We start from the raw sequence: 26,593 nt of genomic DNA, 5'->3' as shown, positions 1-26,593 counted from the left end.
ATATTGTTACTGCCATGCCTCCCGTGGTTTCTTATGAAGGGGTGAAAAACACTTCCCAGAATCTGAACACAATAGGCTTGAAATCGTCTCCGTTCGAGGTTGTAGGCTATGTTTTCAGACCCAATTTTCGGTGGAGTCTTCAACATAAACATCGAATCTCGACAGGTGGGAATTCAAAGCCGCGATGAGAATGCGTCACTGGCATCCTGCGCAAAGCGTCGCCGAATTATTTGCAGTAACTCGTCCTGGAATGAAGAACATTAAGCTCCCTGTTATTCACATTCATCTTTCCTGTTGAGTTTGCCGCTCCTAATTAAATGGTCCCTATATCTTCATCTTAGGGAACACTTCTCAACATGACGACTAGCCCGAGAATGATGGCCGACTGACGTTCAGGCAAGATTTAGATCACGTAGTCAAGTTCAAAATATTGACACTTCACTAGTGTTTTGATGAATTACATTATTGCTTTCGAAAACAAATCCTCAACTGAAAAGAATTAAATTTTCATTACGACTTCATTCTGTCTTAATTTGTTTATTTTCTTGTGATTTGGCGCTGTATAGGAAATACATTGCCTCTACGCAGGGTACATTTTCCTGCGGTTGACATTCCAATCGCCAATATGATGTATTAATCCGCGTTACATGGTTCTATATAAAGGGAAACAAAATATTGCTTTATTTTAACGATATTTTCACTTTTTAGAACGTGGGTAATAAATAGGATACAAAACTCGTTCCAGTTTCATATCAAGTTTGAAACTCGTTTAATATCCTATAGCTATCTTTCAATAAAACCACAGTTACAGAGACTTTAGAAAATCTAATAGGGATGTCTCAATGTCTTCGCTGAATTCATATATATGTATTACAGGGGTATAGATAGGGTATAGAATAGTTCATGGCATACCTGAGCTGCTAGGTAAATAACTGAGTTTGAGTTTAACAGTTTGTGTATTTTTTTCTTTTTGCTGTTGTTTAACGCCGCACTCAACAATATGCCAGTTATAGGACTCCGGCTTGTACATAATCGAGTCTGGGCCAGACAATCCAGTGATCAGCAAGGGCATTGATCTACGCAATAATGACATGTGTTAGCGAGCCTGACCACCCGATCTTGATAATCGCCTCTTACGTCAAATGTGGGTTACTGAAGACCAACTCTATCCCGGATCACCACGGGTCTCTGTAGTCTGAGACCGAACCGTTAAAGCAATGGAATGCGTTCACTTGCAGACTAAAATTACTACCTATCAAGATCCTCCAATCGTTATACCGTGAGGTCATTTGAATAAATACACAGCTCTCTGAATATCCATTACTTGCAGAGCAAAGTCAGACTGTCATTATTAAGAAATAGTAGCAATTACAGAATCAATGCATTTTGCAATATACATTCCTCTGCAAAGTGATCTGGATGGAATTTTATGCCATACTGTCTTTTGTTTGTTGTTAAACGCCGCGCATGTAGCAATACCCCTGCTATATGGTTGCGATCTGAATATAATTGAGTCTCTACCAGACAATCAAGTGAGTGACAGTATGAGCATCGATCTACGTAATTGGGATAAGATAATATGTTTCAACCATGTCAGCGAGCCTCGGTTGCTAAACATTGGTTGCTGAAGACCGTGAATGTTGCTCTTTTGAGAATGTAACAGTACACAATGAAACAAACTAAAATCAAACCAATACCGGTAAAACATTTTATAGTTTCCATGTGGTCCAAACCCGAGCCTGTCGATGGACAGCGGCGATCAATATCCGACATAACAGTATGCCGTGCTCCGAGAAGAACGCTTCTATTTATAAGTGAAATCGTCACGTGTTGCCACCAAGCTACTTTCTAGGAAGGTGGAGCCTCTCTCTCTCTCGTACATTTAATCAGTAAGTATGCATAGTTTGTCCGTTCTCGATGTGTGCCAGCTCCATTAGAATCTACATGGTTCGTAGCGATCCCCAGATACTCCTTAAAAGACTGTAATGGGAATGGTTTAACAGTATGAAATGTGTTCTTATGCCCATGCGTGTTGTTGTGTATCATCACTGAATTCAGTTTGAGAAGGTTTAATATGAGTGAAAAAGTGTTTACAGCGCATGTTTCGCTATTGAAAACATGGATATTTTAGTTCGCCTGAACTGTTATGTCAAGATGACACACGTGCTGTATGAGGCATTGATAGCTGTGTTAACACAACCAAGGAAGTGGGTTACGAGGTCAATATTCGTCCATAAATAGCTCAGTATAGGACCTGGCACGTGACACTCCGTGGCTCGTGGAGCAGGCTGTCCGAATGAATGTTACATCGATGGAACATGGTCCCAAGACCAATACGGTACGATGGCACATCGAAGTTGTATGCAACAGCCAGACACGGTACATTGTTACATGTAACTGCGTTATACCACACCTGGACACGGCGTTATATGGAAATGGAATGTAAGCAGCACTGTCCGATACTGCCGACACGACGGCGCATTATCCGTACCACTATAACATGATAACGCATCGAAATGACACGTAACACTACACCAAGATGTCGCATCGAAATTACACGTAACACAACGACAAGATGTAACACCAAGACAACATGTTGCACCGAAATGATCCGTAATACCATGAGACGATGTCGGATTGAAATGACATGTAACACTACGCCAAGATGCCACATCGAAATGACATGGAACACTACGCCAAGATGCCACATCGACATGACATGCAACACTACGCCAAGATGCCACATCGACATGGCATATAACACTACGCCAAGATGCCACATCGACATGACATGGAACACTACGACAAAATGCCACATCGAAATGACATGTAACACTACGGCAAGATGCCACATCGAAATGACATGTAAAACTACGACAAGATGCCACATCGACATGACATGGAACACTACGACAAGATGCCACATCGACATGACATGTAAAACTACGCCAAGATGCCACATCGAAATGACATGTAAAACTACGCCAAGATGCCACATCGACATGACATGGAACACTACGACAAGATGTAATACCAAGACAACATGTTGCACCGAAATGATCCGTAATACTATGAGACGATGTCGGACTGAAATGACATGTAACACTACGGCAAGATGCCACATCGACATGACATGTAACACTACGGCAGGATGTCACATCGACATGACATGGAACACTACGACAAGATGTAACACCAAGACAACATGTTGCACCGAAATGATACGTAATACTATGAGACGATGTCGGACTGAAATGACATGGAACACTACGGCAAGATGCCACATCGACATGACATGGAACACTACGACAAGATGTACACTACGGCAAGGTGTCCCATCGAAATGACATGTAACACTACGCCAAAATGCCACATCGACATGACATGGAACACTACTTCAAGATGCCACATCCACATGACATGAAACACTACGACAAGATGTACACTACGGCAAGGTGTCACATCGAAATGACATGTAACACTACGTCAAGATGCCACATCGACATGACATGGAACAATAAGCCAAGATGCCACATCGACATGACATGTAACACTATGCCAAGATGCCACATCGACATAAGATGTAACACTACTTCAAGATGCCACATCCACATGACATGAAACACTACGACAAGATGTACACTACGGCAAGGTGTCACATCGAAATGACATGTAACACTACGTCAAGATGCCACATCCACATGACATGGAACACTACTTCAAGATGCCACATCGACATAACATGTAACACTATGCCAAGATGCCACATCGACATGACATGGAACACTACGACAAGATGTACACTACGCCAAGGTGCCACATCGAAATGACATGGAACACTACGCCAAGATGCCACATCGACATGACATGGAAAACTACTTCAAGATGCCACATCGACATAACATGTAACACTATGCCAAGATGCCACATCGACATGACATGGAACACTACGACAAGATGTACACTACGGTAAGGTGTCCCATCGACATGACATGTAACACCAAGACAACATGTTGCAGCGAAATGATCTGTAATACTATGAGACGATGTCGGACTGAAATGTCATGTCAACACATTTACTTGCGTATTCGTTGCACGCATTTACAGGAATATTTCCCAGTGCCAACCAACCAAATATTCACATGACCAAAGCAGGAGGAATATACCGAATATAGGAGGAATGTACTGAACAAAGGAGGAATATACCAAAAAAGGAGGAATATACTGAACAAAGGAGGAATATACCGACGTATCAGTTGAAATATGTCACTCATGTAACACTACGACAAGATGCCACATCGACATGACAATGTCATGCAACACTACGACAAGATGTACACTACGGCAAGGTGTCACATCGAAATGACATGTAACACAACGACAAGATGTAACACCAAGACAACATGTTGCACCGAAATGATCCGTAATACTATGACACGAAGGCGGACTGAAATGACATGTAACACTACGGCAAGATGCCACGTCGACATGACATGGAACACTACGACAAGATGCCACATCGACATGACATGTAACACTACGACAAGATGTACACTACGGCAAGGTGTCACATCGAAATGACATGTCACAGTACGCCAAGATGTCACATCGACATGACATGGAACACTACGACAAGATGTACACTACGGCAAGGTGTCACATCGAAATGACATGTAACACTACACCAAGATGCCACATCGACATAACATGTAACACTACATGGCACCTAACACTACGGCACGCATCAAAATGACACGTAACACTATGACGAGATGTTGACACAACGACACGACCATGCCGATGTTACAACGAAACTTCATTTAACAGTCCGACACGGCACTCTAACACGACAGCACATCGAAATGGCCAGTGACAGCAAACGATACTTTACAACGACAAGACGTTTAGCTGACTGACAAGTGCACCACGTTTCAACAATATATCACATCGTATCTCCTGCTACTGTTGTATGTAACAATGTAACAGCTTTCGTCAATGTTGTTTTCAACATTAACTCCTGCATTAAAATGTCTTTTTTGGAATAAATGAATAATTACTGGGAAATTACTTTAACGCTAATGCAAAAAATACACGCTATGCTTTCTCTCAGCAGGGAATCCGACAATTAATTAACAATGCTTAGGCTGAGTAAAGTTGCCGCTGGTGGGAAATCGGGTCATGTCAACACATTTACTTGCGTATTCGTTGCACGCATTTACAGGAATATTTCCCAGTGCCAACCAACCAAATATTCACATGACCAAAGCAGGAGGAATATACCGAATAAAGGAGGAATATACTGAACAAAGGAGGAATATACCGAATAAAGGAGGAATATACTGAACAAAGGAGGAATATACCGACGTATCAGTTGAAATATCTCCGCACTAAAACAAGACGGCCAGTGCATTCATATAACCACTTATAATACTCGTTTGTTGTCACAATGTGGCCTGTGTCAGTCGGGATAAAAACAATATACCCTTTCGTTGATCACAAGTGATTTCATACATACATTGGAAAATCATAAAAACTGTCCATTGCACAATCGCCCCAAAAAGTAACGCATAAGTGATAGTGCGATGTGAAAATTCAAATATGATTTTCAAAAATACACAAATGTGTTCAGTTGTTTTATGTTCGCCTTTAAAATGCTGGTTTGTGTACGTGGAACCAATACACAGAGGAAAAACATATTTTCGGAAACCTTGATGCATGTTTACGTTCGAAAGTGCAAACTTGAAAGTGTCATGTGAAAAAAGTGGTTCGCAATAAGTACGTGCAGTTCTGGGGAATCACGACCTGTTGGACACAGCGTGTATGTTACAGTGAGATTATGAAATCAGTCATAAGTGCAGCTGTTAGAGCAGGGACTGGTTTGGGTGTCGGCGGAAACCATCAGTAATCGTTTACAAGAAGCTTTGAATACTTTGAGGCAGATGACCCTATTTTGACCCTGTACGACCAGAAAAAGGCCAAGCTGACCTATACGGTTGTGGTAGTGTCATGATGCGGGTGACCAATGATTCACTTCTTTCAGTTCACTTGACCGGGGTTGTTCCACCAAGACAATACTAGCCCTCACACAGCACATGCCACTATTCACTATCTTCAGAATAAGAACATTACAGAGCTCCCATGGCGTTCCAAATCGCCCGACCTCGACTTTATCGTGCATATGTAGGATAACCTCAAATATACACTGAAACCTTCAGTCATAAGGGGTTCCAGCGAATAAACACAGCTGCATTTAATGAAATCATGACAAGTAAAGGAAGGCATGTGTCTGTAACAATGTTACGTCACAGTAACTCATACGATGTAAAGTTTACAGAATTTAAAATTGTAAACGAGTGTGTTTTGCTCTATATCATTGCAGACATAACTCAGGATATTTATTATATTTCAGGTTTGCACACGGTCATGTGTCGTGTCTTTTCAGCATGTGTCAGTGAACCGTCGTTCCAGCAGAACTGGTAAGTACGTTTGCCGGTATAACTAAATCTACGGCCATATAACCACCAGAATATGTCCCCAGTTCGTCAAACACATTACACTTATCCAGTAATTATATATTTGCACGAAAAACTAACGCTACCAGAAACTAAAACTACCAGTACTATTTTATCTTATAAAAAGATATTATTGCAAAACTTATGTAACAAATCACAAAGATTCACAAACCATTAAGTTTCTGTCCCAAAAAGACGGCGGGGTAGCATAGTGGTTCGGTCGTCTCGACGCTGATGACACTGATTCGATTCCCCACATGGGTAAAATATGTGGAGCCAATTTTGGTGTTCACGTCGTGATGTTGCTGGAATATTGCTAAAACGACGTTTAACTAAACTCACTCACTCTGTCCCCCAAATCACAAGGGCTCCACTCTCACTGTCACCATGTTCCCTACCAGTGATTAAATACGGTTGCAGCAGCTCCAATTCGAGTGTGAAGAAAACCAATGTACATTGATCTGCAAATAGTAAAGAAAATTCCAGAGTTTTTTAAACATTGGATGGAAATGAAACCCCAACGAAATAAACGAACAAATAACCCTTTACGGGGGGTCGGATAGATTATAAAACTGTTACATGGCTCTGGCTCGGCACAGGTTAGAGTGTGGAATGGAGGTTATTAGTTACTTTCACGACCCTGCCCATTTAATCCGTTTGGGACTGACTCAAAGTGAACCTAAGTATGCGAGCAAATATGCACTTTAAACAGCGATGCTTCATACGATGACCAGCTGCTGGAGATATCCGTCCCGTTTGTGTAGTTACTTGCTAGCTTTAATTTTCTAACTGTGATAATATGTTTATTTTGCTGTCCTTCGCAGACAGATTTTTATCATGTAATTGTGTTTATTGTTAATTTATGACTCGTAAAATTACAATATGGCTGAATGTAACTTTTAATACTCACCCATGCGTAAGTATTATGCACAAACAGCTGGTAACGAATTGTAAATAACAATCAACAAATCAAATGTAACTTGAAACCTCATGTCAGCATTCTGTTTCTGTCTCATGAAACTGATCAAGGCCTCCTGAATTAGAAACTGATGTCATTTCCAGTTTCCACTTGACTTTGACCATGTTCTTCAGAACGATGTATACGACCGTGCCATGCGAGATTTTCCTGGAAATGAGAGATGAGCGATGAAATGCACAAGGAGAAAAATGAAATGCCAAATATTTGGCAGGCTGAAAGAGATGCGAAAATATCAAATGATTATATAGCATCCTCGTACAGATTCCACGGAACAGTAACTGATGAGGTCTGTACTTGAACGGCACCTAATCACAGACAACCTGTTGCGCAAACAGGGTGGCGCAGCAGAAAGGAAATGACCAGTCTTCTTATATGAGAGCAAAGAAAACTTGTCATTTTCTCTCCTTCGCATCCTTGTTTGCCTAATGTCCTCAGGTATGGGTGCCGGGGTCTGTCAGCGGCACTGCTTTCTTCACCCTGGTCCGCTGACATTCCATGAATCAGCTATGATATCAGGTTTTCCTTTTAAAGTTTCTGTTGGTCCGAACAATAAATAATTAACACATTTAGCAAAGTACATCACAGTTTTAACCTTTACACAAGTGTTAGATTGACAATATTATTGAAAATAATTGATTCTATTTATGAACGGTAATGCAAATATTTGTAAAGGAATTGTCTCATCACTGAATTTGTTTATGTTGTTCTATGGACAAAACATTAAAGTATCATGGTGGGCCAGGTTTGTCGCAAACGTTTTATGACGCACTCTCGTTTTTGTTGGTTTTTTATATTTTAAAAAAAATAAATAATACTATTGTGTTGACAGGATTTCAGACTATAACCATATTTGTTCAAAAAATGAAAAACAATATTAACCGTGTCTTCCTTCGGACAAACCTTCGATTTTTATTCTCATAGTTCCATGCACACCGAGCATCGTCCACTGTATATTGTTATAGATAAATAGGCATGTACTAATGGCAAAGAAAAACCTTGTCTCAAAAAACCTATTCGTGGGTTTTGAAATATTCTATTTAATTTACGCTACACAGCTGTCAAACAGGTGCGCATGTTGTCCACATGAAGATAAACAGTCAAATCGTCAAACTGTTCTTTAACTATTCCGGACAGTTTAATAGTAAAGCCAGTCAGTTTATGTTTTGTCGAAAGAGTGCTAAATGCTTAGGCAAGCCGGGACCTTTCATAAACTTAACTGAAATTAGGTGCCATGAAACATGATGTCAATATTTTATTGTCAGTGAATATATCTTTGCATAATGTTTCCGATTTGTTTTGAAACATTGCAACAGTTTGTTACGAAAATTAATGTTTTGACCCATTTTGCAGCATGAAGGAGCATAGACGTGAAACATATTGATCACCTTACGGAAACGTTCTGAAAAATCTAGATTTTAAAAGCGGATTTTGGAACATTACTAAAAGGTTTTGAAAATGCTGTGCCAGCTGAGACTCTAATCAACATACCAATGTCGCCTTTTTCCAACGTCACAAAACAAATAAAATAAACCATGACGTCAACTTAAATGGTGTAGCAGTTTTCAGTTGTTTGTCAGTATATTTTATCATATTGTATATTGTATCATATTAATAATGATGCAAAATTAGACAAAATGCATTTTCATGTACAGGAGAATATGTTATAAGGACTAGTTTATATACTGAACAGGTCCATCCAGTTCGCTACAACATGCTTTTTCATATAATGCCATGTCATCACTTCTTATTCATGGTGATACTACCTAAACATGTTCGGTTTAAGTGTGGACTTGACACATAATATAGTGTCTATGTACCCAGTAATGTATCTCCAGGTGACCTAGTTACAATGACCTAGAGTTAAGCACACCGGTGAATGACCTTTATCTTTTACACCTGTGTGACCTCTCTGTCGTTATTTCATGTTGTACCAAAAATGTAATTTTGTTGCAAGTCATTTGTGTACAACGTTACACGTAAACACTAACACCCATTTCACATATATCTGTCATATCTCAGGCAGTAGTTTGTTCACTCACATTTTCTTTAAAGATAGCAAATATACAGATGAAAAAAGTCGCGCAATGCTTTTGTCGGTGTAAGAAAAATGTGTTGTTTTTTCACACAGATCCAGTGTGTGTATATGATGAAAATTAGATATATGGTAAGTACCCTTCGTGCGAACGCGAGGAATCAGTTTTAAAGTTTGTTATCCCATTTTTTTTTGTTCATTGTTATTATGTAAAGTCACGAAGGGGATTGAGCTCCCACCCAGATTAAATGTCCGTTGAAACTGACAGAATGTGCATCGACACTGACAGAATGTGCATCGACACTGACAGAATGTGTATTAACACTAACAGAATGTGTGTCAACACTGACAGAATGTGTGTCAACACTGACAGAATGTGTGTGAACACTGACAGAATGTGTTTCAACACTGACAGAATGTGCGTGTGTGAACACAGCCAGAATGTGCGTATGTGAACACTGACAAAATGTGTCAACACTGACCGAATGTATGTCTACACTGACAGAATGTGCATGTGATCACTGACAAAATTTATGTGTGTCGACACTGAGAGCATGTGTGTTTGAACACTGACAAAATGTGTGTCGACAACTAGAGAACGTGTGTGTGTGTGAACACAGGCAGAATGTGTCACCACTGACAGAATGTGTGTCGACACTGACAAAATGTGTGTTTCAACAGTGACAGAATGTGCGTGTGTGAGTACAAGCAGAATGTGTCACCACTGACAGAATGTGTGTCGACACTGGCAGAATGTGTGTGTGAGCACTGACAGAATGTGTCAATACTGACAGACTGTGACGACACTGGCAGAATGTGTTTGAACATGCCACGGACCGTAACGACCGTAGCATGTCATCGTGCCCCGGCGTTGTACTATTCAGCCAGCTCGTGACGGTGGGGTAGCCGTGTCGTTAAAGATTAACCCGTATGGGTACAATGTGAGAAGCCCATTTCTAAGTTTATCCACCGCGATGTTGCTAGAATATTGCTAAAAGCGGTGTACTCACTCACTCACTCATTCAGGCAGCTCAACTGATCCGACCTAACATTTACCCTTTGAGTGTACTCTGTGGGACTCTGTACTTGAACTGCGATCAGTCGCGCTTCGGTGTGCTTTCGCCGGGTGACTGCTCTGTACTCAACTCTATGCAATTCTGCTCTTCCAACTGGGGTACGCGTGATTAGATGTCAGTCGACCGTGAACTAGAGATACGTGTTTGTCAATATTAGATTTATGTGAATGATCTAACCCATTCTTCAGAAATACTATAGGCTCGAAACCCTATGCATACTTTTTAGTGTCGGTGGGGTAGCCTATTGGTCAATACGTTTGGTCGTTACGTCAAAGACCCAGGTTCGATTCCCAACATGGGTACAATGTCTGAAGCCCACTGCTGGTGTCACCCGCCTTTATATTGCTGGAATATTGCTAAAATTGTGATCCAAAAATAAACCAAATCACTAACTGCATTATTATTCAGTCTTTGAGTGTTTTGATGTGGCAATCCGGAGTAGCAGTTAATATTGCACTGGAAATTATGTACACCGATTCTGTAATGAATTAAACACAGGTTTGCAAGCACCCTTTAAACGTCGTCCCAATAACTGCATCATGTCCGCTCTCGATGAAATGAGGTCCAACAGCGGTTATTCAGTCACTGTGTCACTGGATACCTCAATGGTTATTGGTGGACAGGTGTCTGTAAACAAACCGTGATCCTTAGCAAACTAACAGTAGTATCATATATGTTTAGCTCACGACTGTCGCGTTGTAGAGACAAGCCACCAGTAGCTGGTATAACCAGCTGGACTGTTGGTAACTGCTGTTGGGATCTCAGCGCTCTCCCTTGACATACAACAGTTACGTAGTAAGTTTCATTTCACATATGTTATGTTTTACTATACAGATACATTTTGTCGACTATATCACAGTGCAGCTTTACAAACGGAATGCCATTATCCTATCCTGTAGTAAAAAGTCTGAAAGGTGGAAAGTCACCCGGTGAAGTTTGTATTCCAGTTGAAGGAGTGTGTTTCGTTAGTGATTCATGTTCTGAATAGTCTGTTTAATCGAGTTCTAGACAACGGTATTTTTCCAGACTCCTGAAATGTTGGATTATTTGTACCTCTGACTATGTCGAATGAAAGGGGTGATCCAAACAATAACAGAGGTTTTGCATTATTGAATACACGAAACAACATTTACCACTACATTAGATAATTGCATTAAATATTGAATATACAGTCCTGAACTCCGTTGATAAATCCAAACCGTTATCTGACCTACTACAGTCATGAATGCATGGCAACCTCCAACGTTTCTTACGTAATAAGTAATATGTGGTAGCATCTGTTAGAACCAGGAAATTTCAAATGAGTGATAGATTTGATACATATGCCGGAGTGAGGCAAGGGTGCATTCTATCACCTGTACGTTTACTATCATATGTTGAAGAACATGTTAAGGAATCGTTATCGATTTGTGTCACATGTTGTATATGTTGTACAAACTATACATATGTATTTTGTATATGGACCACTGACCTTCATGAAATAAACTGATTGATGATTGATGAGAGGTGTACAATGCATTTATTAACGAAAATATAGGATATCTTGCAGTATTTCTTTTGTAGATGTTCTCGTGATTCATGTCGATTCTGTGGTCCACTTTCAGATAAATATTCTACTGCTTGACAAGTATTAGATAAGTCACGACCTGACAAATGACACCAATGTGCATACATGGGAACATATTTCATATTAGCTAAGCTTGATGACACAACCAATTTTGACAATATTCAAGATGTAGTTATGAACTGCTTAACAAATGAAATAATTCTTGAGATACGAAATGGGTTTCTTTCGTTAGAAATATTCTTTTAAGTCATGGTTTTTGAAATTCGTGGCTTCCTTAAAATATAAGAAATGCACAATATTTCATCGAAGTATTCAAGCAGAGATGTGAACACATTCATCAGCAAGACAGGTAAAATGAAATAACATTATCAACCTGTGTCAGCGTTTATTCAGAATAGAAATATTGCATTTATACGAAGTTTATCTTTCAAAGATTAAATCAGCACAACCTAAGCGCACCTTTACTAGAATTAGACGTATCGAGCGTCTAAGCGGCACGATTTGCCAACCTGCAAATGTAATAGATATCCAATGTCCATTTTGTAATCTATCTAGTGCCATTATTATGTCAAACAGACTCGAATGTTTAAGTTCAAATGAATGTTTACGCTAGAACACAAAACATATGCATGCTAAAAAGTAAAAGAAACGCAACTGTTTTTGTCAAGTTTACAAATTGAAGACATAAACATGAACGCTTACTTTTATGAGATTTTTAAAAAAAATCCGTTTCATTTGCTGTTCAGTGTGTGTATGTAAGCAGTGTACACGTTCTGAACTTCCCTTGAATCGTTAAATAGACTCAACAGAGGGTTCGGGGTGTTATGGCAAGGGTTATATCGCTTTGATTGAATGTACCATGCATATTATTTCCATTATTAGTTTTGCCTAAGTTTGTCAATAAACTGACGGCATTTGAAACTTGAATGAAAAGCAGCTGGAAACAGTTTGTCAGCAGTTTCGCCTATGCACGTCTTACAATTTACACTGTAGAATATGGGAATAAAGAAAATAGTAAAATCTGATCTGAAAATACTTAAATACACAAGGAGGAAAATTATGCATGACGTTTTTATCATCATTTTCATGGGGAAGTATTTAGGGTCCCAAACTGATTGTTCTTTGTTTGTCTGGTACGAGTTACTTGTTTGACAAGACGGAGTAAAATATTCCAGGTAGCTCTGTTCCAGTACTGTTAGTAGCATAGAAGAAATGGGCTTCAGTACCCATGTGCACTGGTGGGGAAATTGATTAAAGTGAAAGTGGAGACTTTGTGATTTTTGCGATAAACTTTCCGATACATGACAGTATCTTTGTGATTTCAGCATCAGCTAGGGAAGAGCAAGATACAATACTGGCCAGCATACCTACAAAATCAGTGTAAGTCAGTTGAATTCACATATGCTTATATTACGATTGGTGGCGAGTGGTCCTGTGCGTAGTGCTCAGGTCAGAAATCAGTTGAAGTTAAGCACTGACGATCTCGGACAGTCCATGGATGGGTGGCCGAATTTGGCAGTTTGACGTCGGCCCTGCCCCACAACGAAGCACATGGGAAACATGTGGTCTCACCTTAGGCAAGTGAGTTTGTTCAAATTTGCCTCTGTTCACCCAGCAGAAAATGGGTACCCGGTGACACAAAGTCATGTGACTGTAACCTTCTAGCGCTAAACAGGCAACGTGGCTTATCTGGGGTAATAATGATCAGTGTGTTAGCGCTTTGAGCATGCTTGCGTAGCGATTAGAGCATTATGAGACTTCACGTTACTATTATTATTTCCATCAGTATCAAGTAAATATATTTCTTCAGAAGGCTACTTATAACCATGTAAAACGATTAATTGTAACAAAAGTAATATTTTTTATAAGTAATCCGTATATCAGGACAAAATGTCCTAAAAGGCTAACTAAGGGCACCACGTTGTCAGGCTCGCTGGCTTGGTTGAAAGATCTCATCGTATTCCAGTTTCTTAGATCAATGCTCATGCAATTGATCACTGGATTTTCTGGTCCGGACTCGTTTATTCCAAGACAATCCTTTTATTTCCAGACAATCCAGACAGCCGCCATACAGCTGAAATATTTTTGGGTGCCTCAAAAGTTGTAGTTTTGTATATTTGGAGGAATCATTATTTTTCGCCCCTTGTAAAAAGGACGCCGTTGACACCATATCCACACCTAGTTTCGCATGTGAAGATATTTGGCCCCGACACTGTACAATAAAACAAAACTACATGAACTGCAAAAAATACGATGCATCTGACCAAAGTACACAGTCAGTTCCTGTTACTGAATGCGACCATGTAATTATCCCAAAGTTAAAGTGGAACCGGTTCGCTTATCAGATTTACCCCCAATCCTTACTTGGGTCAGTGTGGCTATTCTAGGTCTGCCAGTCTAAACGTGGATGATACTTATTTAATCCCAGTGTTTTTCTTTCTACGAAGACTGGTAGTATACCAGTAGGATTAAACTTGGGATGGCTCGGGTTGTCGTCATTGGTGCCGGCGTGGTTGGTATCTCTACTGCCATAAACGTCCAGGAGCTTATGCCAGGAAGTCACGTGACCATTGTTGCCGAATATTTCAACCAGGACACCACTAGCGTCGGTGCCGGAGCCTGGATAGTTCCCTATGCACCGGGTGTTGACGATTCAACTCAGAGGTAAGATAATATCGACAGTATGTCAGATCAGTTTCACTCACATGATTGTTTTTTGACAATACCATGTTAAAGGTCATCATTTTTAACAGACGTTTCTGCCTTAACGGATGTACAGTCTTGCCACCCATGGGTGTCTCACGGCCCCTGTTATGAAGAAGTTGTTTAGTCATATATTTTTATCTTTCTCCTTTTTACGGGAACCGTGAAGATACGGGGTAGAATTGATTTCAGCAAGCCATGCTAGTATGGTGCGACTTATCGGTAAGGTGCGATGGCCTGGTCTAGACTCAATTTTTTTGCAGACAGCGGTCATATAGCTGGACTGATGCTCACTACGCCGTAAAACTAAACTCACTCACCCCTGGTTTTACGTTGTTCTTACATTACAGTCACATTACTCCGTGTTGGGAAAGGATTCCGGGTTTGGTCCAGCGCAACCACCAACCAATATATAAACGTGTTAACAAAATGGCTAACCAATAATTTTAAGACTATAGTTATCGAGTCACATTTGTAGTGTTGTCTTCTGAAGGAGATGGAGCCGTAGTTCAATGGATCACTTCACCAAACTGGCAGTATCAGAAGAAAGTGCGGAAAGTGGTGCCAGTATTTGCATGGGGATACATTATGGCGATGAACCCAAGGTTAGTTCAGATGGTGTGATTCAGTCCTTTGATGCAGCTGTAATGTTTAATTGTCTTTCTTGGTTCTGTCCTTATGTAACCTTTAGATGTTTGTCAAAATCGCGTCATATAAAGTATATGTTGTATTTGCCAACAGGCTTTTGTAATCAAAGCTTCGGAAATGGGAGTAGTGTCGATTTTCACTTGTCAGAGGAGCACCAGAATGCTGGTGTAATGTTTGTGGAAGCCAAGGTGGCTGAGTGGGTTGGATCGCTGTCTTTGTGTGCTGGCGACTGGGCGCAAACCAAACATGGACGGGGAAGTTTAAGCCCCTATATAACAAAAGTGCTTTGACGGCAGAGCACTAATATCAACCGCATACCTATGACTGAGAACAAAGAATACACACACACACACACAGATATATATATACAGATATATATATATATATATATATATATATATATATATATAGAGAGAGAGAGAGAGAGAGAGAGAGAGACACACACACACACACACATATGTATAGTCGAATGTCTGAATATTTGAAATGTCCCAAGTTCACATTGTTCTGTAAAATTATCTTAATAAACATAAGGCCTGCTTTCATATTGGCACGAGGGGATGTCAATAAGTTTTTAACCTTGAGCATTTTTCATACCCAGGTGTCACAGTCTATGGTACGACATTGAACCTTGGCGTGTAGCTGATGTCATATATAAGTTTTGGTATCCTACTCTTAGAAGTTTTTGAACAGCTCACATTGACAGAGAGAGACCCCCCTCACGGCAGTGAAAATGAATATAATTGAGTATAGAGCAGTAATTAAGTTTTAGTTCTTGAAGGAAACTCGGCGAAGAACATTGAAGAAAGGCTTTCAGCAGTTTATGGGAAGTCTTCCCCTTCATCTGCTACCATCAAACGATGGGTCAATGAATTTAAGCATGGTAGAGAGAGTCTTGAAGATGACCCCCGTCCAGGTCGCCCAACAACAAGCACTAGTCAGGAAAACATTGACAGAGTGCATAGACTTGTGCTGGAAAATCGTCGAATCACACTCCACGTGTTAGAGGAGACCACAGGCATTTCACACGGATCCATCGAGACAATTCTTCATGAACATCTCGTCATGTCTAAGGTGTGCGCAAGATGGGTGCCAAGAATGCTTACAGATGAAATGAAGCAAACAAGGGTCACCATAAGCAACTCCATGCTAACCAGATACAACAAGAATCCAGAAGATTTTCACTTTAGACTAGTAACCTGTGATGAAACCTGGATCCACCACTATGATCCTGAGAGCAAACAAGAATCCATGGAATGGAAACATGTCACTTCTCCCAGGACCAAAAAGTTCAAAGCCCCCAGATCAGTGCAGAAGGTAATGGCGACAGTCTTCTGGGGTAGCAAAGGAGTCATCTACATAGATTACTTACCAAAAGGAAGAGACAATGAATGGGGAATATTACGCTAATTTGTTAAGGCAAGTGCAACGGTCAATCAAGGAGAAGCGCCGGTGCAAGATCAGACGTGGTATTCTTCTACATCAAGACAATGCTCCAGTACACCCCTCTCGCGTTGCGGCCGCTGCTGTCCAGGAATGCGGGTACGAAATCGTCCAGCATCCCCCCTACTCTCCAGACCTGGCACCAAGTGAGTACCATCTGTTCCCAAATCTCAAGAAACACTTGCGTGGTCGTAGATTTCAGGATGATAATGAGCTTATTGCTTCTACTGAGGCTTGGTTTGAGGACCAAAATGGCGTCTTCTACAGAGATGGCATCAGCGACTGGCAGAAAAGATGGAACAAGTGTCTTGACTCACAAGGGGACTATCTTGAAAAATATATGTGGTTCATACCAATATTTTGTGTTTTTCTATGCAAGGCTCAAAACTTATTGACATCTCCTCGTAGTTACTAAAATTTACAACGAAAAATACATCATTGGAGAGTATTCTCTGATCGTAAACTGATATTGTCTCATATAGGTACACATCTCTCGGCAATCAGGTCACTATGGTATCTATGGCACATTAATTCATTCCGTAGAGTCGCGTCCCTTAAAGGAGCAAGGATCATATGAGCGGTTCATGCGGTTACTCGATTATGTTTCTGGTAACCTGTGGTGAGGGAGCTCGCCCAATTTCAGGTTGTTTTGCATTATGCCGTTGTAATTTGTTGCGACACTGGAAGACTGTTTTAGAAGGTATCACACCAAACTTGCTTACTCTTGTCCTTCAGACTCCTCCTTACAAAGATCTCATGCTGTCCTTTGACCCTCTCTCCAAGGAGAGTGCCGAGAAACTGAATCTGGGAAAGTTGTAAGTGTTTCAGAATCTGAGATCTCAATGCATATGCGGAATTCTTGCTTTTAAATAAGCTTTGTAAAAGGATATCTCAATACATGTTTTTTCTTGTGACACTGTAACATTTCAAAAGACATGCTGACGATTTGTTTTTTATTTACCCAATTGTCGTCAATATTATGAAAAAAGAAGTTTCATATTCATTAAACGTTTTGAATGTACCTTGATTATTCCAAGTCGCAAAGTACTTGTGTGTATTTGAAAATGGAAGCAGTGAAGGCGGGATGACTGTGGAAAATGAGCTGATATAAGTATCTGCTTGTACTATTTTGCAGTTATTGCTACACGTATACAACCGTAGTCGTGGACATGGGGACATATCTCTACTGGCTCATGGCAAAGTAAGGATATCTACCGTAACGTAATTTGAAACTAACTGATGTTTTCCCCGCCTCAAGATGTAAAACGTGTTACAATGCCCCGATACACAAGACAGCTTCCAGTGTATAATATTCAACATGAGTCGGTTTTATTTCCAACAGTACCTTACACAAAAACTAAAGCCTATAAGCACTGCTGCTGGTATGGTGAGAAACATGCAGGCGTATGTCCGATTGAAGTCCAGATATATTGGCGACAATATACCATACGGACAGCGGCGTATAAATTTACTGAGTCATTTGTAAAATTAGATCATCTCCAGGCAACATTAACTTTCACTATCACATTGAATTGTGCGGGAAGTGTACTGTTCACATGTTGAAATGAACCAATCATTATATCTGTGATTCATGGGGTTCTCTTCTCCAGGTTCAAAGCCCGAGGTGGGGCTGTGCTTCAGAGGATAGTGACGTCATTCCAAGAGGCGAGTACACCAAAATAGTTAACTACAACTCAATGGAACAGTCAAATAAGATAATCAGTTTCTCAATGCGAAGTGCATGCTGTTCGATACACAAGAGATGTATTCGGTACACCGATGTATCCTACTCCTTACAGGTGTATTCCAATAAACAGTTTCCGATACCGTACATCGGCTAGGGCTGCACGGTATATCAGTATATAGCAACGCATTATCGCTGTGTCGCATTGGTGCGTTTTTAGAAATATCTTTCTATTCATCCAAAGGATGACATGCGACATAGCGACAATTTTCAAGGTCAGAATATGTCGCGTTGGCTTTGATGGGTGAAAAAAACGACAACGGGACAATGCAACATAGGCATTGCATTGTGTTGTGGCGCATTTTAAGCTTTTTTACATATCTTGCATTTCAGTGATGTGTGACGTCACCTATGCTGCGTTTGTGGTAATCATTTTTCTTTTGCTGTGACTAACAGTGTTCAGGGCGCCATTGAATATCAGCTACCAAATTCAACACTACCGATTTACGTCCCAGTAGATGTTGGTGAATTTCGGATTTGTTTTTCTTTATACATGGAAGTTACATTGTTGAGACTCAGTATTAGTTATGACTAATGCTGAACATTACTGTGAGATATAATTCATTGACTTGCCGCTAGGGTTTTCCATTATTTACACAGTTTGAGGGCGAGTATGACGTGGTCGTTAACTGTGCTGGTTTAGGGGCCAAGGCCTTAACTGGAGACGAGAAGTTGCAGCCAATGAGGGGACAGATGATAAGGGTGAGTGAGAGAAAAAGTGAGTGAGAGGGGAACCCAAGGATGAATAAACAATATGTCTGGGTGAGCGGAGTTGGCGCGGAGACACTGGGATCTGAGAGTTTCGACATCAATAGCATCACCTACGTACGTCTTTTACCATCCTGATAAGAGTCCGTGATGAAAGTAGAACAGATCATTGTAACCAAAGTACGTCACCAGCTGGAGTGTCTTTCCTGCCCTACCTTTGAAATGCGTGAGTGAGTTAAGTTTCACGCCACTTTTAGCAATTTTCCGGCGGAGGACACCAGAAATTAGCTTCTCACGTCGTATCAGGCTTTAACGAGCGAAGGTTTTAACCACCGGGATACCCTCGTACCTTTAAAGAAATGCACCTTTAAAGAAATGCACTGGACCATTTACTGTCGACCAGTCGTTTTTCTATGCACATAGTATAATTATTTAAATTAACTGAGTACGTGCAAATGTAATGTCAGTTGCATTCGTCACAGCGCCACGTGAAACCCACTAATACTGTCCCTATATCTATATCTATAGATCTATATCTATATTATTCTATATCTATAGATCTATATCTATAGATCTATATCTATACACACACACACATACACACACACACACATATAATATGTTTTGCTTCTTTCTCACCTGCAGGTGTCCGCTCCATGGGTGAAACACTTCCTCCACAGCACGAACTCATTCTACTTTCTCCCCAAGTAAGACATGGAAGTAGTTTGTGACAGGGGCTATGATTTACTAATATGTCTGGGCGATAATGTGAGACATATTTTTTTCTGACCTCAACGATAGCGGTCTTTCAAGATCCGTGTGGTGTTTGGTATTGTGTAGTGTCTTGGTATTGTGTAGTGTCTTGGACCTGTGTAGTGTCTTGGTATTGTATAGTGTCTTGGACCTGTGTACTGTCTTTGACATGTGTACTGTCGGGATTCCGATGTCCAACTGGTGTTGTGTCCCGGATCTGATGTCAGGATCTGTGCGTAGTGTTGGATATTGGTGTTGTCTCCCGTATCTCATGATGTCAGGATCTGTGTATAATGTTGGATGTTGGTGTTGTCTCCGTATCTCAGGATGTCAGGATCTGTGTATAGTGTTGGATGTTGGTGTTGTCTCCGTATCTCAGGATGTCAGGATCTGTGTATAGTGTTGGATGTTGGTGTTGTCTCCGTATCTCAGGATGTCAGGATCTGTGTATAATGTTGGATGTTGGTGTTGTCTCCCGTATCTCATGATGTCAGGATCTGTGTATAATGTTGGATGTTGGTGTTGTCTCCGTATCTCAGGATGTCAGGATCTGTGTATAGTGTTGGATGTTGGTGTTGTCTCCGTATCTCAGGATGTCAGGATCTGTGTATAGTGTTGGATGTTGGTGTTGTCTCCGTATCTCAGGATGTCAGGATCTGTGTATAGTGTTGGATGTTGGTGTTGTCTCCGTATCTCAGGATGTCAGGATCTGTGTATAGTGTTGGATGTTGGTGTTGTCTCCGTATCTCAGGATGTCAGGATCTGTGTATAGTGTTGGATGTTGGTGTTGTCTCCGTATCTCAGGATGTCAGGATCTGTGTATAGTGTTGGATGTTGGTGTTGTCTCCGTATCTCAGGATGTCAGGATCTGTGTATAGTGTTGGATGTTGGTGTTGTCTCCGTATCTCAGGATGTCAGGATCTGTGTATAATGTTGGATGTTGGTGTTGTCTCCGTATCTCATGATGTCAGGATCTGTGTATAGTGTTGGATGTTGGTGTTGTCTCCGTATCTCATGATGTCAGGATCTGTGTATAGTGTTGGATGTTGGTGTTGTCTCCGTATCTCATGATGTCAGGATCTGTGTATAGTGTTGGATGTTGGTGTTGTCTCCCGTATCTCAGGATGTCAGGATCTGTGTATAGTGTTGGATGTTGGTGTTGTCTCCGTATCTCAGGATGTCAGGATCTGTGTATAGTGTTGAATGTTGGTGTTGTCTCCGTATCTCATGATGTCAGGATCTGTGTATAGTGTTGGATGTTGGTGTTGTCTCCGGATCTCAGGATGTCAGGATCTGTGTATAGTGTTGGATGTTGGTGTTGTCTCCGTATCTCATGATGTCAGGATCTGTGTATAGTGTTGGATGTTGGTGTTGTCTCCGTATCTCATGATGTCAGGATCTGTGTATAGTGTTGGATGTTGGTGTTGTCTCCGTATCTCAGGATGTCAGGATCTGTGTATAGTGTTGGATGTTGGTGTTGTCTCCGTATCTCAGGATGTCAGGATCTGTGTATAGTGTTGGATGTTGGTGTTGTCTCCGTATCTCAGGATGTCAGGATCTGTGTATAGTGTTGGATGTTGGTGTTGTCTCCGTATCTCAGGATGTCAGGATCTGTGTATAGTGTTGGATGTTGGTGTTGTCTACGTATCTCATGATGTCAGGATCTGTGTATAGTGTTGGATGTTGGTGTTGTCTCCGTATCTCAGGATGTCAGGATCTGTGTATAATGTTGGATGTTGGTGTTGTCTCCGTATCTCATGATGTCAGGATCTGTGTATAATGTTGGATGTTGGTGTTGTCTCCGTATCTCATGATGTCAGGATCTGTGTATAGTGTTGGATGTTGGTGTTGTCTCCGTATCTCAGGATGTCAGGATCTGTGTATAATGTTGGATGTTGGTGTTGTCTCCGTATCTCATGATGTCAGGATCTGTGTATAGTGTTGGATGTTGGTGTTGTCTCCGTATCTCAGGATGTCAGGATCTGTGTATAATGTTGGATGTTGGTGTTGTCTCCGTATCTCATGATGTCAGGATCTGTGTATAGTGTTGGATGTTGGTGTTGTCTCCGTATCTCAGGATGTCAGGATCTGTGTATAGTGTTGGATGTTGGTGTTGTCTCCGTATCTCATGATGTCAGGATCTGTGTATAGTGTTGGATGTTGGTGTTGTCTCCCGTATCTCAGGATGTCAGGATCTGTGTATAGTGTTGGATGTTGGTGTTGTCTCCGTATCTCAGGATGTCAGGATCTGTGTATAGTGTTGAATGTTGGTGTTGTCTCCGTATCTCATGATGTCAGGATCTGTGTATAGTGTTGGATGTTGGTGTTGTCTCCGGATCTCATGATGTCAGGATCTGTGTATAGTGTTGGATGTTGGTGTTGTCTCCGTATCTCATGATGTCAGGATCTGTGTATAGTGTTGGATGTTGGTGTTGTCTCCGTATCTCATGATGTCAGGATCTGTGTATAGTGTTGGATGTTGGTGTTGTCTCCGTATCTCAGGATGTCAGGATCTGTGTATAGTGTTGGATGTTGGTGTTGTCTCCGGATCTCAGGATGTCAGGATCTGTGTATAGTGTTGGATGTTGGTGTTGTCTCCGTATCTCAGGATGTCAGGATCTGTGTATAGTGTTGGATGTTGGTGTTGTCTCCGTATCTCAGGATGTCAGGATCTGTGTATAGTGTTGGATGTTGGTGTTGTCTCCGTATCTCATGATGTCAGGATCTGTGTATAGTGTTGGATGTTGGTGTTGTCTCCGTATCTCAGGATGTCAGGATCTGTGTATAGTGTTGGATGTTGGTGTTGTCTCCGTATCTCATGTTGTCAGGATCTGTGTATAGTGTTGGATGTTGGTGTTGTCTCCGTATCTCATGATGTCAGGATCTGTGTATAGTGTTGGATGTTGGTGTTGTCTCCGTATCTCATGATGTCAGGATCTGTGTATAGTGTTGGATGTTGGTGTTGTCTCCCGTATCTCATGATGTCAGGATCTGTGTATAATGTTGGATGTTGGTGTTGTCTCCGTATCTCATGATGTCAGGATCTGTGTATAGTGTTGGATGTTGGTGTTGTCTCCCGTATCTCAGGATGTCAGGATCTGTGTATAGTGTTGGATGTTGGTGTTGTCTCCCGTATCTCATGATGTCAGGATCTGTGTATAATGTTGGATGTTGGTGTTGTCTCCGTATCTCATGATGTCAGGATCTGTGTATAGTGTTGGATGTTGATGTTGTGTCCCTATCTGGTGTCATGATCTGTACATCTGATCTGCAAACCTACGTTTTCGAAGCTCTCTTAGCGCAAAGATAGTCTTAAGTACCTTACAGTAACACTGACTTACTACTATCTTTGATCTAAGAGAGCTTCGAAAATCTAGACCCTGATAACCTTAGTCTCCTTTCATGATTTGCACAGAAACGTTTGTGTATGGAAAACATGAATCATTATAATCGAGTTATGTTTACAGAATCAGTATAATTTCAACGTAAACCTGTATGTTACATGTATATTCATCATAAGTTTCTACTATACCCTGGACACATCTACGGGTCGGCCCGATGAATTTATTACCTCCCTTGGCTTGCTTTTCATCCAATCAGGTGTCTATGCTGGCAAGTTGAGCGAACCAATCACAACTCACTTTCGCTTTTTAAATTATCTAACCGATTAAACTTGGCAACACAAACCATGCAGAGGTTCTCTGAAAGAGTTAAAAGTCGTTCTTCCATGTATTTTTTAAAGATTTGGATCTATTAATTTCACTGTATGATTTCTGAACCTTCTCAGCTGCGACCGCTATCTTTGTTGATACTGGCAAGCTCGGTTGTAACGGCGGCCTACTTGACAGGCTACTGTTAGAATGCAGAGTCAGCAAAGGGAGGTAATAAAATTATCTGGCCGACCCGTAGATGCGTCCATCTACGGAACTTATCGGAACGTATACCCTGGAGATATCGGGGATGGTGAATAGCAGAAGCATCGTCGATTGTTTCAGTGTGGACAACGTTGCTATTGGAGGCATCAAGACAGTCGGGGATTATGACACCAGCGTGCGCCATGAAACGTCCGAGCACATCTGGAAGAACATCACAAAAATATGGCCTCCCTTCAAGGTAATTCCATTTCCGTTGACATCTGGTAAAAGAAAACAGTCACTCTTACTCCCTTCCCCCACCTTGACACACCGCAGCCATACCCACTCACTAGAGGATAAAACTGAAAAGGTGTGTGAAGGAATGTGATCATGAGTTACGATCACCTTAGCAATAGGTTCACTTTGTAGTAGGGTACATACGAAAAGCTGAAACGGTGAAGTCAGTGGCCATCTAAATTGGCGAAAGCTTTGCTTACACTCTAGGTATACGAGCTGAGTTACCCTTGAAGATCCAGGTTTGTACTGATCTTCAGTAAACTATGCTTGTAATAAGAGGCGATGGACGGGAGCATGTGGGCTGACCTGACTCGCTGACTTGGTTAACACATGTCATCGTATCCCAGTGCGTATATTTATGCTCACGTTGTTGATCAATGGATTGTCTGGTCATGTCTCGATTATTTACAGACAACCTCAACATACCTGGTATATGGCCTTGTTCGCCGTTAAACAACATGCAAATTGACAAAACATTGTTTAAGACCTTGACCTTGGAGAATCTGTATGGTGATTGTCCTCTTGGTTCCAGAAAGCTAAACCGTTGTGGGAGTGGACGGGTCTGAGGCCCTACAGAGTACCCCCCAGGGTGGAAACTGAGGTCATCAGATATGGAGACAAGAGCCTCAAGGTAGGAGGTCAGGTTCATTATGTGATGTGTAAATCAATTCCCTGTTTGTACTAAGATCTTCACGTAGTTTTTTAGTGTAAACACTGACGAACTGGAACACCTTTCGCGAAGCAATCTTTATAAGGGTTAACCTTAACTCTCATTCTATAGTATTGCATTAAGGTTACATTAAGGACTTACGATCACCTTAGTGCTTTGTGAAAGGAGGCACTGTGCGAGTGTTTGGGGTCGCTGTCAGTGATTCATACACATATTCCTTTAGCAGAATCTTCTTATGGTTACGAAAGGGCTTTGTGGCTTAGATGGATACACCTAATCAGTTTAATCAAAGCTATTTTCTGAGAGTCAGAGTGTCTGCATGTTCCACATAATCCTCAAACTGAACCAGGACACTTTACTCATAATCAGTATGAGTACATCCACTATTGTTTCTTACAGTTTGAACCTCACTTGGCTTGTATCTTTGACACAGTCTTTCATTGATGATAAAACAATACAACTTGGTTCTCTTTAAGTTTAAGGAACGCATTTCCCATTGTTAGCAGACGGGTCTCTCTTCGTATTATGGAACACAAGTCGTGGATCTTGGTATCAGTACTTCGAGACATGCAGAGTAACACTTATGCCTGCGCCACCAGGTTACCTTGTCTGTACAAAGGGTTAGTGAGTGCCAGTTAGCCGCGTATGGTGGTACACCGCATTTATATAGCGGAGAAGGCTTTCACTACGCCAACGAAACCCATGAAGATCCGAGTTAGACCTGTTCTTCAGTAACCCATGTTTGTCGTAAAGGCGACTAACAGGATCAGGTGGTCAGGCTCGCCGACTCGGTTTACACATGTCATCGGATCCCAGTTGCGAAGATCGATACGCATGTTTTTGATACCTGGATTGTGAGGTCCAGAGTTGATTATTTAGAAACTAACGCCATATAGCTGAAATACTGCTGAGGTCAGTGTTAAACAACAACTTAACCAAAGTACGCCACCGACCCTAGACGTGTCCTCTCTGTGTTATTAAATAAATACTAAAAGCGACGTTAGTCTCCTAAAAGTTGGTCTCATTTCCAGGTTGTGCATAACTACGGACATGGGGCGACTGGCATCAGTCTGAGTTGGGGAACGGCCGTTCACGCAGCAGAACTTGTCAAAGAAATGTGTACCCCTACATCAAGACTTTGAATTATCTCCCCTTGGTGCCATTGTGTTGAAACTCATATTGATGTTCACGTGACTATTATGTTATACAACCCAATCTGTAGGCGGTTGAGGCGGTCCATACAAAAGTGCTACTTGATATGAATTCTATGTATTAATCATTAAAATCATTTCCAAAAAAATCAGCCGTCGTGTTATTCCTACCACATGAGCAGATGTACAGTTGAAATGCTGCAGTTAAATCGTACTTTGGTACTGACCGAGGTGTGACGTAGTTAATGGAATAATCCGACTGGATCTTAACGGAATAATTCGGAATAATGCGGAATAATTCGAGTGGATCTGAACAACGCATGGTTGTACGGTTTCCCGTCTGCTTTGCTTGTTTGCTGTTTATCACCGCCCTCAGCAATATTCCAGCTGTACGGGGGTGGACTGTAGTTAAACAAGTCTGGACCAGATAGTCCAGTGATCAACATCATGAGCATC

General features: G+C 41.2%; 1 protein-coding gene across 5 annotated transcripts; it reads left to right on the top strand.

Annotated features, from left to right (window-relative positions):
• The first annotated feature begins 1,744 nt into the window (after nt 1-1,744).
• LOC137257831 (D-aspartate oxidase-like) lies at nt 1,745-26,286 on the top strand. Of its 5 annotated transcripts, none has more exons than XM_067795301.1 (13): nt 1,745-1,889; nt 6,410-6,476; nt 13,492-13,546; nt 14,614-14,830; nt 15,363-15,474; nt 17,696-17,775; nt 18,096-18,161; nt 18,571-18,625; nt 19,305-19,406; nt 20,058-20,119; nt 24,161-24,278; nt 24,849-24,947; nt 26,018-26,286. In XM_067795301.1, the coding sequence occupies exons 4-13, from the start codon at nt 14,646-14,648 to the stop codon at nt 26,126-26,128; spliced, it is 990 nt and encodes a 329-aa protein (XP_067651402.1). In that variant the 5' UTR covers nt 1,745-1,889; nt 6,410-6,476; nt 13,492-13,546; nt 14,614-14,645; the 3' UTR covers nt 26,129-26,286. The 5 variants fall into 5 exon arrangements, with proteins under 5 accessions (XP_067651402.1, XP_067651404.1, XP_067651405.1 ...); XM_067795303.1 differs by having other exon boundaries at nt 1,762-1,889; nt 14,217-14,830; XM_067795304.1 differs by lacking the exons at nt 1,745-1,889; nt 6,410-6,476 and adding an exon at nt 11,323-11,394.
• The last annotated feature ends 307 nt before the right edge of the window (nt 26,287-26,593 follow it).

Source organism: Haliotis asinina, chromosome 12, assembly GCF_037392515.1.
Source record: "Haliotis asinina isolate JCU_RB_2024 chromosome 12, JCU_Hal_asi_v2, whole genome shotgun sequence".
NCBI classification, from domain to species: domain Eukaryota; kingdom Metazoa; phylum Mollusca; class Gastropoda; order Lepetellida; family Haliotidae; genus Haliotis; species Haliotis asinina.
Note: the sequence above shows the minus strand (reverse complement) of the source record. Positions and strands in the feature narration are given on the sequence as shown.

What these genes read in the sequence shown, in the direction of transcription:
- LOC137257831 (XM_067795301.1), top strand. Translation starts at nt 14,646, where the DNA reads ATGGCTCGGGTTGTCGTCATTGGTGCCGGCGTGGTTGGTATCTCTACT. An exon ending in TAGTGACGTCATTCCAAGAG is followed by an intron (nt 18,626 to 19,304) that starts GCGAGTACACCA and finishes TTATTTACACAG; the next exon opens with TTTGAGGGCGAGTATGACGT. An exon ending in AAATATGGCCTCCCTTCAAG is followed by an intron (nt 24,279 to 24,848) that starts GTAATTCCATTT and finishes TCTTGGTTCCAG; the next exon opens with AAAGCTAAACCGTTGTGGGA.